At 39.3% G+C, this 15688-nt stretch overlaps 1 protein-coding gene across 1 annotated transcript; it reads right to left on the reverse strand.

The window, feature by feature from the left end:
* Positions 1-709: 709 nt before the first annotated feature.
* On the reverse strand, positions 710-1669 carry LOC134387553 (olfactory receptor 7G2-like). Its single transcript, XM_063109998.1, has one exon. It carries the CDS (start codon positions 1664-1666, stop codon positions 710-712), a length of 957 nt encoding a protein of 318 aa, XP_062966068.1. The 5' UTR covers positions 1667-1669.
* Between the last annotated feature and the right edge of the window lie 14019 nt (positions 1670-15688).

Raw genomic sequence — 15688 nt, forward strand, 5'->3', positions numbered from 1 at the left:
CTACTCTCTATTCCTATACAATCCCTAATTCTGAAGTCTTTGTGACTAATGATTACTCTCTTTATTGCTTGAGCATATTGGAGTTAGTGTTCCTTTTTCTTAGAAGAACCAAAGACATTTTCATTGATGAAGTTCAAATATGTCAGTCATCGGACACAACTGAGATCATCTAATCATTTCCATTTTATACAAAATAAAATTGAATGTGGTGGATACTAATGTTGCCTCAGAAGGACACGGTTTGCCAGTGACCACTCTCAAAAATGACTAGATGGGGGTATAAAGCCAGCTGCCTTGCTGCACCTTAGGCTCAATTTTGAGAAACGCCTGCATGGCACTAATGATAGCATCAGTGGAACCCAGTCTCTAGATATGACCACGCTCTTGCCTAAGTCCTTTTCTTGCCCTATTCTCCTTCCCCAACTTTGCGTCTTCCAAGAGTGATCCACAAGAAAAAATTACTAGAACTGGACCCCTGTTTCAGGCTCTGCTTCTACGGAACCTGAGCAATGAAACAGAATGTAGAGAATTGAAATCATTTGTCAAACATCACAGAAGTAGGTAAAAAAGCAAAGTCAAGTTTCATCTTCAAGTTAAAATGCACTTGGCCAATATGTTCTCTAGTGATTTTAGGAGAACTCGGTGATGAAAGAGTCAGACGTTCTGTCGTGAGGATTTCTGTCACTTTGACTTATTCTGAAACTCCCGTTCAAATCATAGGAGACAATTGCAGAAGAGAAGTTATCCTGTCAATGAGCTTCCTCAAGGCTCTGTTCATGTCCTTGTTTCTCAGGCTGTAGACGAAGGGGTTCATCATTGGTGGGACCACAGTGTACATCACAGAAGCTACTGCAATCATCCTGGGAGATTCAGTAGCTGCAGAACTAATGTACACCCCAAAACCTGTCCCGTAGAATAAGGACACAACTGAGAGGTGAGACCCACAGGTGGAAAAAGCTTTACACTTTCCTCCAGCCGATGGGATTCTCAGAACAGAGGAGACTATTTGGGTGTAAGAGAAAATGATACCACAGAGAGGAACACCAACAAATAGGCTAGCTACCAAATATAACAGGATGTTATTGATGAGGGTATCAGAACACGCCAGCTTGAACACCTGAGCGAGTTCACAGAAAAAGTGGGGGATTCCCAGGTGTGTGCAGAAAGACAGCCGCAGCGCCATCAGAGTGTGGAGCAGGGCATTCACAACGCTAAGGAACAGAGAGACTAGGATCAGCAGACCACAGAGGCGGGGATTCATGATGTTCATGTACCTAAGGGGGTGACAAATGGCCACATAGCGGTCATAGGCCATGGCTGCAAGGAGAAAATTTTCCAAAACTGCAAAAACCAGGACAAAGCAGACCTGGGTGAGGCAGCCTGTGTAAGTGATGCTCTGATTCTGTGTCTGGATGTTCAGCAGCATCTTTGGGATTGTGGTTGTGCTTAAGCAGATGTCAGCCAATGACAAGTGAGAGAGGAAGAAGTACATGGGGGTGTGGAGATGGGTGTCAGAGATGACGGCCAGGATGATGAGCAGGTTTCCCAGGATGGTGACCAGATATATGGACAGGAACAGGCTGCAGAGGAGGGGCTGCAGTTCTGGATCCTCTGTCAGTCCCTGGAGAAAGAATTCTGAAACTCCTGTTTGGTTTCTGGGTTCCATGTCGCTGATGATCTGATCTGAAACATCAGTGACAAAGGAAGACATACAAATGGCCAACACGTACATGAAAAAATGCTCAACATCACTAGTCATCAGGGAAATGCAAATTAAAACTTCATTGAGATACCACGTCACTCCAGTTAGACTGGCTGTAATCAAAAAGACGGTGAATAACAAATGCTGGCGAGGGTGTGGAGAGAAGGGAACACTCCTGCACTGTTGGTGGGACTGTAAATTAGTACAACCAATATGGAAAACAGTATGGAGTTTTCTTAAACAACTACAGATAGATCCTCCATACGATCCAGCAATCCCTCTTCTGGGTATACACCCAGAGGAATGGAAATCATCATGTGGAAGGGATACCTGCACCTCCATGTTCATCGCAGCTCTGTTGACAATAGCCAAGACATGGAACCAACCTAAATGTCCATCGGTGGATGATTGGATAAGGAAACTGTGGTATACATACACCACGGAATACTATTCTGCCATTAAAAAATTGAAATTCTCCAATTTGCAACAACGTGGATGAGCCTGGAGAAACTTATGTTGAGTGAAATAAGCAAAGCACAGAGGGATAAATACCACATGTGCTCACACACATGCAGGAGCTAAGAGAGAAAGAAGGAAGGAAAGAAAGGCCACAGTGGTGCATTGGACTTGCAGAGGGAGAGAACACACCTTGGGATACAAAGTGGAGTTGGAGAGAAAGGGAGACAGGGAGGGAGGTTGGGGATCATTGGGTGGGGACACGGGGTACAAATGCAATTTGTGGTAATGGGTGTGCTGCCAGTATGGATCTGGTCTTCACAACTTGGGCATGAGGGATGACAATCAGCTTTTTACCTCATGAATATTCATAACCAAGTGAATAAATAGACAAAAGAAAAAGAAAAGCAAATGTAGGGTCCATGGACCAGCAGCAGCCAGAGCAGCAGCACCGGGGACCTTGTGAGAAATACAAATTCCTGGGCCCCAGTCCAGACTTACTGGTGATAAGCTGTGGGACAATGACCAGAAATCTGTTGGAACAAGCTGTCCAGGTGACTCTACACAGGCTACAGTTTGAGAACCACCGAGTAGAGTGAACCCCAGTGAACAGTCAAGTATTTCTCTGTTTCCTTTTCCCTCCATCCCTCTGCTCTCCCTCCTCCTCTTCCCTCTCATTTAATCAGTTAAAAATTTTATTGTGCTTCTTTCACACATTGCGGCAAGTGCTGTGAGTGAGATAAAGACGACATGACTCCATTTCTTCAGTATTATTCCATGACTTCTGTATTAGTCCATTTCTGTTGCTCATAACAAAATGCCTGGAACTGGGTACTTTGTAAGAAAACAAAATTCATTGCTTACAGTTTCAGAGGCTGGGAAGGCAAAAGTCCATCGGTGGTGGTGACAGTGACCCAGGGGTCTCACATTGCAAGATGGTAGAAGCAGAGAGAGCAGAGACAGACAGACAGACTGTCCTCTTCTTTTAAAGCCCTCAGAACCATACCCATGACCCCCGTTTTTAATGCACTCACTGTGGCCCGGTCCTACAATCTAATCACCTCTTCAAAGCCCCAGCTTTCAATTACCGTAATGGGATTTCCCGCCATCAACAGTTCCAGTGAGGATTTAAGTTTCAATGAAGTTGGCGGGGGTGCGGGGGGACACACAATCTACAGCATCTTCTAACAAACTGAAAGATCAGCATAAAATTTGAACTGTGTCCCATCCTTAGGAAAGTTCTTCCTCTAAGGTAGTAAGTAGCATATGATTTGGAAAAAAAACAACCCCCCCCCAAAAAAAAAACTGAATGGGAGAAAGGATGAAATGCATAGCTGCTTAAAAATATGAAAATAGCAAAAGCGTATTGACCCTTGGAAGATAGAGACTTATATGATAGTCCTAGCATCAGGGGTCTTCAAAGGAATGTCCCTGTAGATCGTGGTGGTGCCTCTCTTTGGGGACACAAGTGACCATCTGAGCATCAGTAAACGGTGTGATACTTCGACTACACACTCTGAATTTAGTCTATGCTCCAGCATTTATTTTGTGTATGGGAAAATTGTCAACTGTATGAGTAGCCCAGGGGAATTATCATAAAACCATAATGGGATGGTCAATGATGAGAAATGAATAGACGAAAAGCAGCCTGCACAGTGTTCCGTATATGCGACCTTCATCATGACATTTCCTATCGGGAATTTTTTTCTGCCACGAACAACAGCACCTGGCATGTTTCTGTACTAGCGGGAGGTGATCAGCAGGGTAAGCTGAAGAAAGAGGAAAGAGAGATAATGCCCCTAGCACGACAACTGCCAACTTCAGGATGGGATTCTGTGCTGGAATTCCCGCTGGGAATCTTGATCATATACAGGGGAAAGGAAAAAATAAATAAAAAGATCGACTATCTCAATATTCATTCATTCATTCATTCATACAGTAATGAAAATGAATTAAATAATCAAATTAATTGGAAATATGAATCAATGCAGGCAATGAAATCCTACAGGACAAATAAAACCCTTTACGACATAAAGTCTACATCATGAGAATGCTTTAAATATTTTCTAATAATAAATAATAAAAATTTAAAAAATATTTTCAAAACCTACACCTGTATTTTTATTATGGATTATTCAATACAACAAAAAGTGTAAAGAGTAACATTGGAGGTCTGGGTGCCCACCAGTCAACATCATCAAATTTACACACTTCACCATCCTTGCTTTAGGTATTCTCATTGCAATAAATAATATAGGTATATCTGAAGCCCCTTACATGATATATTTGTACAATCTTGATTCTTTTCCTTTCTTGGGGAAACCACTACACTAATTTGATATACATTATTTCTATGCATTTTTAAAATTATATTTTGCATTATTTTCCATGAGCAATTGCATTTTTTCATTTTAAAAAGCTGTATATAGATGAAATCATACTATGCATGCTATTTTAAAATTGGCTTTCTTACTAAGTATATATTTTTCATTAATGTCGGCATGCACACGTTTGTCTCCTTAATTTTAACTACCATAAAGTGTGCACTGTACTGTTACATCACAATTTATTTCTTCTCTTTCTAGCTGATAGCTATATGCGGTGTTTGCCTTTTATCTTATATAGACTTACGGATACATACACGATATGCACAGGGGATACTATAACATGGGATTTGCTTCTGGAAAAAAGGAGAGGAACGGAGGGGAATGTAAAAAGGGCGCCTTCTGTACATATATTATTTTGCTACTTAAAAAAACCCATGAAGCTGATAGAGCAGAACATTAACCTTTGTTGATCCTGTTAATGGATGAGTGTGGCATATTATTTTATTATTATTACAATATCTGTTCTGTTCTTTTAATTTAAAATATTCAGCAGTTTTATAAAGAGAAACAGGTAGACGAGGGAGGTGGAATGTTGGAATGAGACAGGTGGTTAGGCAGGAGTCTCACGGGGGACTCGGTTCAGATCATCCTATGCATGTATTTTCCTTACAGCTTTACCTGCAAGAAGCTGTAGGAAACACCTGCCCGCATTTCCAAAGCATTGTCTAAGGAACTTTGGGTTACCTGTCTGGCATCAGTGGGGCATCATTCTTGACATCTCCCCCTGAAGTTGAATGATGAATGCAGAAGATCTGTCCTTAGGAAGGACAGAAGGACCCCCTGAGGCACTGAGCTTCTGGGCCAAAGAGATCATTGTTTCCTGGCTGAGAAGGGCTGTCGAGTAAGGTGGTCACAGAGAGACTATATATAGTCTTTGTGTCCCTGGGGGCCCAATATCCAAAGCTTCTCATTAGACAAACACTGTTATTGGCATCAGGAGCTCAGGGCCATGTAAATCCTTACAGACAAAACTCTAGTAAGGCAGAATTCAAGAGGGCTAATTCCCTTACCCTGCAAAGCCAAGTCACTCGTGCCCTTTCCCCCACCTGTTGTGTTCATCCTATTTCACATGCCTAGCACACATGGATATACCATCCTTCTCGAATTGGAATCCAGTCCTTTTTGTCTACATACAAGCAATGGCATACCTGAACTCTGATTCTAGTTTTAGGTGTGGACACATAGTTTATATATGTGGGCATCAAAATATATCTATAAATATAGCTGAGATATTGTGAAAATGCAGACTATCAGAAGTGTACCTAAGAGCTACTGAATGTTTTCTGGTCCTTAATCTTCAGTCTGTTTATTTAATACAGTAGATTCTAATAATTAATTTATCACCAATTCTGACTGTGATCAATATAGACAGACTTGATAATTCCATTTGTGAGTTTCATAACCACCTTTTTCAATTTCATCATGATAGTTTCAGAGTATATATTTTTTTCACACTTGGGAATTATGTTTTGAAATTATGACTCAATCTTTAATAGAGTTATTTCAATGTTACTGGAAAACAGTAATATGCTGGTTAATCCATACACATAGTAAACTTAGTAAGATTTCAACCATAATTTAATAGGTGAAGATGTTAAGCTTAATTACAAAATTTTTATCTTTAATGAATTCAATATTTTCATGTTTAGTAATTTATTTTACCACATGTTAACTTTCTATATAAATGTCATTTTAAAATCAATAGTGTTTTCAATATACCAGCATGAGATAAGATAGCATTGTAACATCACCCTTCACCATCTTACCCCATTCACTTCAAACACATGAAATAATAGATAAAATATAAAAAGATATAGCTGGCTCATAAAACAAGATAAAGCTTTCCATGTACCACAAAAATAACTCAAATATAAATGGTGAGTTGATTAAAGCCAAAGGGCTCAATGGATTTATGTCCCTAAGGAAGAAGTTACTCTTTCTAGGTAATGAGGGCTGAATGCCTTAGAGGAGATTAGGTGCTTGAAGCCAAAGGCAAAAGTGGAGCTTCAATATTTGAGAAATGCAGATAAGCAGAAGTTGTCTATCACCCTGGACTCATGAATGTGAACTGAAAGCTGCTGAAGGTTTCAGCAAAGCTTCCAAGGAGCAATTGAATTGAACTCTCTGCTCGTAGCTAGATTTGTGATATTGCTAAAATCACAAGCGCAGGAATCAGTAATTTGCATACAGGTCTGAAAAACCGACTAGTGATTGGTGAGAGCAAGTGGTAACCTGCTACATGAGGAAGAGTGAGCCAATAGACAGAGAGAGGGAGAGAGAAAATCCTTCCCATTCAAACAGAAGTTGAAAATAAAATTTAAACAGGTTGGAAGAAAAATAATTTTGAAACAGAGCGTCTGAGTCCATTTTGTGATGCAATAACAGTACCACAGACTAGGTAACTTATGAATAACAGATATCTATTGGCTCACAGTTTTGGAGGCTGGGAAGTCCAATATCAAGACAACCAGGTCTGCAGTCTGATGAGGGCCCCATCTCCACATCCATGATGGTACCTGGAATGCTGCATCCTCCAGAGATGAAGGATACTGTCCTTCACATGGGAGAAGAGCAGAAGAGGGGAAAACTCATTCCTGGAAGTCCTTTGCATTGTGACATTAATCCATTCATGAGAGCAGAGCCCTCATGGTCTAATCACCCCTTAAAGATCCCACTTCTTAATCCTGTTACAATGGCAATTAAATTTCAACATGAGTTTTGAAGGGGACAAACATTCAAACCACAGCACCGGAAATCACCAAAATTACACATCAGGATAAAATGAGTCCAGCCGGTTAGACCTGGAATGAGTAAAGGGGAGAAAAGTAAGGAGGAGATCAAAGAGGTAGGGTCAGGCAGGTTGATCCAAATCCCACTAATGACAGACAGATGAAGGGAAGTTCAGCTATGGCAGTATTTGAATAATCTAAATTGATAGAGGCTTGGTCATGGTGGTAATGGTGGGGGTGAAGAGATTCTAAATATATTTTCATGGTATAGACAGCAAAGTTTTCTGAATGACTTGACAGTGTATAAGAGAAAGAGGATTCAGAGGTGACGGTCAATGACAGAAACTGCTCAGCACCAAAATAAATGGAGTTGCCATCAATTGTGACAGGAAAGATTGTGTGCATAGCATATTTGGGGGTTAATACCATGGTTTTTGTTTTAGAAATGTTGAGTTTGAGATGACCATTATGCATCCCCATAGGGATGTCAAGTGGGTAGTTGGACATAGAAATTCAAGGGAGAGTTCCTCTCCGGAGAGATAAATTTGGGAGACCTCAGGGTATGGGTGGCATTTATAACCATGAGTCTGGATGATGTTGCAAAAGAATAAAGGTACCTAGAGCGGTGAAGAGACCTGAGGACTGAGCCTTGAGACCTTCCAGTGTCTGAAGTTTGGGAAGATACAGGAGACACATCAAAGGAGGCTAAAGTAGAGTAGCCAGTAAGGTAGAAGAAAATCCAAAACTATTTCAGGAAGTCATCACTAGAGTCAAGGTTGCTGACAAGTTAGTTAAGGGTAGAGAATTCAACCCTGGACTGAATGTGGTAGAGGACACTGATAGCTCTTCGAGAGCAGTTCTGTGTGTGCTGTAACAAATGCTTGTTAGAGCGACCTCAGAAGGAAACGGAAGGAGAAAAATGGAATGTAGAGATCTCTCCTGGGGAATTTTGCTATAAAAGGACCAGACTGTAGCTAGAGTAGGATGTGGGATCCAGAGAGGGTTTTTCTTTTAATTAGAGGAATTCAAATCTATTGGATACTATTGAAAATGAACTAATCAAAGCAGAGAAACTGACCCATGGGGAGAAGGAGCAGAGCTGTGTCCTAGAGTAGGCAAGAGTGTTTGAGTCTAACACAAGTGGAATCCTGTAGCTTTGAGTTACTCTAGAGACCCAAGTCCAAAGCAAAAGACACATCATAGAAAATTGTGCTGATGACTTTCCTCAAGGCTCCCTTCATGTCCCTGTTCCTCAGGCTGTAGATGAAGGGGTTCATCACTGGAGGGACCACAGTGTACATCATTGAAGCCACTGCAGATGGTCTGGGTAGTCAGTAACTGCAGAGCTAATGTACATCCCAAACCTGTCCCATAGAACAAGGAAACAACTGAGAAGTGACACCTACAAGTGGAAAACATTTTATATTTCTTCCCACTGATTGCACTCTTAAAACAGAGAAGATAATGTGGATGTAAAGGAAATTATTCCAGACAGGGGAACACCACCGATATGCTAACTGAAATATATATCAGGAAGTTATTAATGAGGGTATCAGAGCAGGCAAGGTTGACGACCTGAACAACTCCACAGAAGAGGGGACTTTTCAGGTTTGTGCAGAGGGACAGCCATGGCACCAGCAGACTGTGGAGCAGGGTGTCCACAATGCTAACAGACAGAAAGGCTAGGATCAGCAGATCACAGAGGTGGAGGTTCATAATGAACATGTACCTCAGTGGGTAACAAATGACAACACATGGGTCACAGGCCATTGCTGCAAGGAAACAATTTTCCAAGCCACCAAAAACCAGGACAAAGAAGACCTGGGTGGGTAAAGGGTGCTGTGTAAATGATGCTCTGCTTCTGCTCTTGGACGTTCACTAGCATCTTTGGGATCATGTTGTGCCTAAACAGGTGTCAGTAAAGGACAGCTCAGAGAGAGAAAAGCCCATGGGGATTTGTAGGTGGGAGTGAAAGGTGACAGGATGACGAGCAGGTTTCCCAGATTGGTGACAGGGTACTTGGACAGGAACTGACTGAAGAGGAGGCGCTGCCATTCTAGACGCTCCATCAGTCCCAGAAGATGGAATCAGAAACAGCTGTTTGGATTCTAGCTTTGATGCTGTTGATGAATCTGATGGAAAAGGCGGAGTAAAAAGACAACAAAACGTGTGGAACAGCAGCAGCAGCAGCAGTGGGGACACACGAAGTCTTGGTCCCCACTTCAGACTTATTGCTGATAAAGTCAGGGGTCAGGATGAGCAGTCCACGCTTTCACAAATCCTCCAGGTGTTTGATGTATGCGGAATTTTGAGAAGGACTTTTTTAAAAAACAAAACTCTCATGTTATTGTGAACCCAAATGAGTATTCAAATCTTCCCCTCCTCTTACTTTCTCTCTTCCATTCCTCTTTCCCACTCCTTTCCCTCCACTCCCTATATTGAAACAAATGTTTTATTGAACACAAACTCTGTTTCATACATTGTTTCTCCCTTTTTGAAACAAATGTTTTATTGAACACCAACTTTGTTTCTTAAAACAAAGTATAAGACATGGATTTTCAACCAGAATTAGTACATGCCTTCAAACAAACAAAAAGAGGAGAAAAGGTTATGCAATCTGTCTTCTAAAGCAATGATTCCCAATCTCTGGCTTGCTTCAGAATCAATTGAAGGCCTTGTCAAATTACAGATGTGTCAGTTCATGCTACTCCCCCATTTACCCATGAAGACACCTAGGTAAGGTGAAGTTACATCGTGGATGTGAAACACACAGTCACTGGCAAAGACTGAGCTCAGCTCAGATCGTCTGACTACTGAGTTGAGTGGACCAACCTCTGTTAGTACTTCTGGATAGTACAGAATTGGCATTTTTAAATGATCCAGCAGATCTCATAATCTCCTTTTATAATTTTAATATTTTCTTCCTGAACAAAGCCCCCAAGTCTTCCCCATGCCTTCAAGGTATGTCTGCTTCCACCTATGAAATTAGTTGTACAGGTGAATGGCATCCAGCCAGGTGGACCTGAGCAAAGATTAGAAAACGCTGCCTTTAAACATGAAGTTCTTAAGACAACCCCATGGAAACACAAGCCATCTCTGTTAGCAATTAACACTAAGAGAAGCTGGGCAACCGTATCTGTGAGATTCTCTGTCTTATCCCAAGGGAGCTCTTCCCTTCAGGCAACAGGTGGCATATAATCAGAATTAAAAAACAGCTAAATGAAAGAAAGAGAAACGCATAGACTCCTAAGAAAACAGATGAAAAGTGAAATAATTTGTTGGTATTCATCTGGTTGGGCTCCAATGAAGTGTGGGTCAGACTGCATTGGACACTGGCTTTAGAGGGTGTTCCAAAGATAGGTTTCATGATCAGTTCTCAGATAGTCTTATTTTCTGGGTTAAGATGAGATCCTTGAAAACATAGACATTGGATCCTCTCACACAGGGAAAGATTAGTTGGTTAAGTCCTGAGTACATCAATGTATTGCCTATTATTCTTGAGAACCAATGATTTAGAAAGTCTTTAAAGATGTTTTAAGGACAAATAGCTCATTAGGATTCTGATGTTTAGAGCTGGAAGTCCCTAGACAAACTCAGCTTCAACAATAAGGAAATCTGAGCCAAGCACAGACTTGTGAAAACAGACAGCCGTAGCAAAAAAAACCAACCATTTGGACTTATCCTAGGTTTCAGCACTTGCTTTGAGAAATAGGTTATTTTTACAACTGTGTGAAAAAACTCTATATCCACATTTGTGTCATGGGAATTGTCATGAAAACTTATAGGGATGTTGAAAGAATTAAAAAAGCAAATAAACAGTATCACCAATAACAGTGCATGACTCATGGAACCCTCTCAGTGATGTGTCTATGGCATGAATATGACTGTACAACCTGGCATGGGTCATTACAGGAAAAATAGTGAGGAGTAGAACAAAACAAAAGAAGAGGAAAGGAAAAAACAACCCTCGTATGATAAGTGTAAATTTCAGGGAGCGCTGCATGTGCTGAAATCTCGCTCATGTGTAGAATCAGGGGGAGGAAACAAGCCACACGAACATCAATAAACAATATCAATGTTCATTTGGCCTGGGCATAGATAAAATATATAGCAATTAAAATGATTAAATTAGACTGAGATGTATCAACACACATAATACAAACTCAAAAGAATAAATAATTTGCCTAATATGGCATATGTAGTATGAAAAAAATAAGATTAAAAATTACACTGATACTATAAATTTTCATTTTTTATTATGAAATATTTTAGCATACCAAGAAGTACAGAGAAAAGCAACAAAAGCCTGATTTTCACCGCTCAGTATCATCAAATTAAAATTTATTGCCCTACTTGTATTATGCATTTTCAAATAAATAAAATAGTGTATATTTCTTTGAACCAACCTCTTGTCATTTTTTTCATATTCTCAATGCGTTTTTCCTCCCACAGGGGACCACTCTGCTGAATTTGGTATTATTCCCAAGCATTTTCAATATTTTTAGTATGATTCTACCTATAAATAATGCTATTATTTGCATTTAAAATTTTTGTATATTGTACATGCCATTTTACAGTCGGTTTTTAAGATAATGCATTTGATGTCTTATCAGCCTGGGTACCTTTTATTAGGGTTCATTATATTTAAGTTTTCACTGTTTACCACTGTCTTACAACATCACAATTTATTTATTTATTCTTAAACTGATGGGCATTTAAATTGTAACACTTGCACATACATGTGCACACACATTATTTTAAACAGTTTAAAACAATGTTTATGGACCCAACAAATTCAAAACTGTAGTTGCCTCTGAGAATGGAGCAGACTTAAAATGAAATGTCACCACTCAGCACACTATTATGGTACTTTAAGAAGAAAACAATTATGGCAGATGTTAAAATTTATTAATTATGGAAACGGATACACAGTCACCTGTCTGTTATTCTGTACTATTCTGTTTTTTAAAATATTTCATAGGTTAATAAACAGATAAGGTTGGACTGGGGACATAGCCCATGTATCCATGTCCTCTGCCAGAGTCCTCATAGGCAGAGACCAGGATCAAGTTTGAAGATTACTTTTACAAAAGGATATCAAAAACCAAAAATGGAAGAGTAACCAGAAGCTAATCTTCACCTAGAATGTTTTTTTAATTTAGAAAATTCTAGAACATTTATCAAAATTGTGCAAAACAATGTTTCTATTTAGGATGAAAAAGTCCCAAGAACTTTAGAGTCAGAGTAGGAGATTAGCAGATTGATATCTGTTCAAATATTGCTGTAAAGTTTCAAGCAAATACGTATGATGGCAGACAATTAGGTAAGCACTTAATATGAAAATGTATAAATGGAACTCACACAACTCAATACCAACCAGCCAACCAACAAAATCCCACAAATAACCCTGTTAAAAATGGGCAAAGGACCTAAACAGACATTCTTCCAAAGAAGACATACAAATGACCAACAGGATTATGAAAATGTGCTCAACATCACTAAATATCATCAAAATGCAAATAAAAACCACAATAAGATATCACTTCACACCTGTTAGAACTTCTAAGCAAAGCACAGAGGGATAAATACCGCATGTACTCACTCATATGTGGAGCTAAGTGAGAAAAAAGGAAGGAAGGAAAGACCACAGTCAGGTGATGGACTTGCAGAGGGAGAGAACATTCCTTGGGCTACAAAGCTGAGCCGTGTGGGGGGGGGGAATGGGGGAGTGGGAGAGAGATTGGGGATACTTGGGTGGGGGACACAGGGTACAAATGCAATTTGTGGTGATGGGTGTGCTGCCAGTATGAATCTGGCCCTCACATCATGGGCACAATCAGCTTTGTATCTGATGAATATTCATAACCAATAAAAAACTATTACAAACAAAGACAATAACAAGTGCTCGTGAGGATGTTGCAAAAAGAAGACCCTTGTACACTGTTGGTGAGAATGTAAATTGGTACAGCCATTATGAAAAGCAGTATGGAGGTTTTTCAAAGAAACTAAAAATAGAACTACCATATGATCCAGCAATCTTACTATGGGGTATATATCCAAAAGATTAAGAGTATAGTTCATGACCAAAAATAAATAAATAAAATCAACTAAACATAAAATAAGGCATTAACAGGGACAATAGGAAACAAAAAGGTATAAAACACAAACAGAAAAATGGCAGAAGTAAGTACCTCCTCATCAGTAATTGCATTAAGGGTAAAAGGATTAAGTGGCCCAAACAAAAGATAGTGCTTGGCAGAATGGTTATTAAAAATTATCCTACTGCATCTGCAAGACACTTACTTTAGATTTAACACCCAGTAGGATAAAAGTGAGAGTATTTATATTTCTATCAGTAGGGATATATATTTCATGAAATGACAACCAAATGACGGCTGGGGAGGCTATACAAATAATGGAAAGTAGACATTAGGTCAAAATGGTCAGACAAAGACATATACATTGATACAAAGGTAAATTCACCAAAGTGATATAACAATTATAAACACATTTCCACCAAACAACATGGGCCCCAAATACATGAAATATTAACAAATTAAGCTACCTACAAACTAAGCACTTGTTTGTCCAAAAAAAGATAAAGATTATCTCCCCAAAAGGCACACACTTAAAGAGAAAATTTCAATACATATAACTAAGACTAAAATCCTGAGTACATAAAGGACTCATATGAATTACAAATAAAACGATAAACAGCTCAGTAGAAATATCACAAAGAAACATTTAACAGAAAGAAAGTAAATGGCCCCAAAATAAGTGAAAAGATTTTCAACCGTATAATAAGAGTTGTGCCATTTAACAAAATGATTTTTAAACCCACTAGGTTATCAGCATAAATTAAAAACTGTTGGTGATGGGCCGAGCCCGTGGTGCACTCGGGAGAGTGTGGCGATGGGAGTGCAGCGATGCTCCCGCCACGGGTTCAGATCCTATATAGGACTGGCCGGTGCACTCACTGGCTGAGCGCCGGTCACAAAAAAGACAAAAAAAAAACTGTTGGTGATTATGTGGATCACCAGGAACTTCTAATGTGTATGCAAAGTGATTCACCCTCTAAAAAAAACTACTTGGAACTACTCAAAGAATAGATACTTTGTTACCCTGAATAACTCCACCCCAAGTATAAAACTCTTTTTCATTTCCATAAGGAGACGTATACAAGAATATTTAAAAGATTTATTCATAATGGCAGAAAAATACTAACAATCAAAATTTCCATCAATATCAGAAAGAATACCAATTTTGAAAAGTCACCATACATAATGTAAAAATATACAGTATTAAAAATAAATTAAATATTGCTATACCCAGCGACATAATTGAATCTTTAAAGTGCAATAATGTAAAAACATTCAGAACACAAAAGTCAAACAATAGTATTAAACTTGTAACAAGTTTTGAAAGAAGCAAATGTATAAATTGGACAGGAATACATACAGGGGTGATAAGACAATGACATTTAATTCTATTGCCATTTCCACTGGACAAATATGATCAAATACTGATAATTTCCTTCATATATTTCAACCTAGTAGAAAAAAGAACATCAAAGAAAATGATAAATATAGAATTTAGAATAATGATTGCTACTTTCAGTGAAGATACCTGCTATGAGTAAGAAACCCTTCAGGTAAATACTATGGTGATGTTATTACTTTACTATTGGCCCCTGAATATGTATATGTATTTTCATTATGTTACTATTCTTTCAAAATTACAGATAGATTTTATACACAACTTTGTGCATACTATTTTAAAAAGTAAAATTGAGCAAAGTCCTTCCATATTCCTAATTTGAAATACATTATCTGAAGTTCTTCTGATGGGAAAGTCATGCATCTCAGACTTCAGAGAGCATCAGAATCTGACACAGTGCTTACTAAAAATGCTTGTCCCTCACATGTCTCCCTAGACTCAAACTCAGTAGATCTTGGGTGAAGAATGGGACCCAGTCCTCTGAGAAAAAGCACCAGGTGACTTACCTCTGCAGGTGCTCCATATATGTCAATGGAGGAAACTCTGCACGGAAGACAACATGGGAGCCAGACAAGGAGCTGTTTCCTAGATGTGGTGCTGAAAATAACAGCATCCCCCCAACCAACAGCAATGATCACACAGAAGGATCTCTAGCCACTCCTTAGATTCCCCTTTGAGACCACCATAGTTTTATCCCTCATACCCACAAAGACAATTCTGATTTATGGCCCCCCAGTTTTTGTGCCTATGGGGAAAGTGATATCCCTAATCTTGCCAGTTTTCCTTTTCTCCCATCTTCACTTACACTCAAGATCTCCATCTCAAAGTAAATTACTTCTCCATAGGATAACATTCCTCATAAAGGCACCTTAAAAACTTTTGCATGAGAGCCCTAAGACGGCAGCCAATCCTATAAC

This window comes from Cynocephalus volans, chromosome 10 (assembly GCF_027409185.1).
Source record: "Cynocephalus volans isolate mCynVol1 chromosome 10, mCynVol1.pri, whole genome shotgun sequence".
NCBI lineage: Eukaryota > Metazoa > Chordata > Mammalia > Dermoptera > Cynocephalidae > Cynocephalus > Cynocephalus volans.

Excerpts from the sequence above, each read along its gene's own strand:
- LOC134387553 (XM_063109998.1), bottom strand. The coding sequence starts at position 1,666 with ATGGAACCCAGAAACCAAACAGGAGTTTCAGAATTCTTTCTCCAGGGA.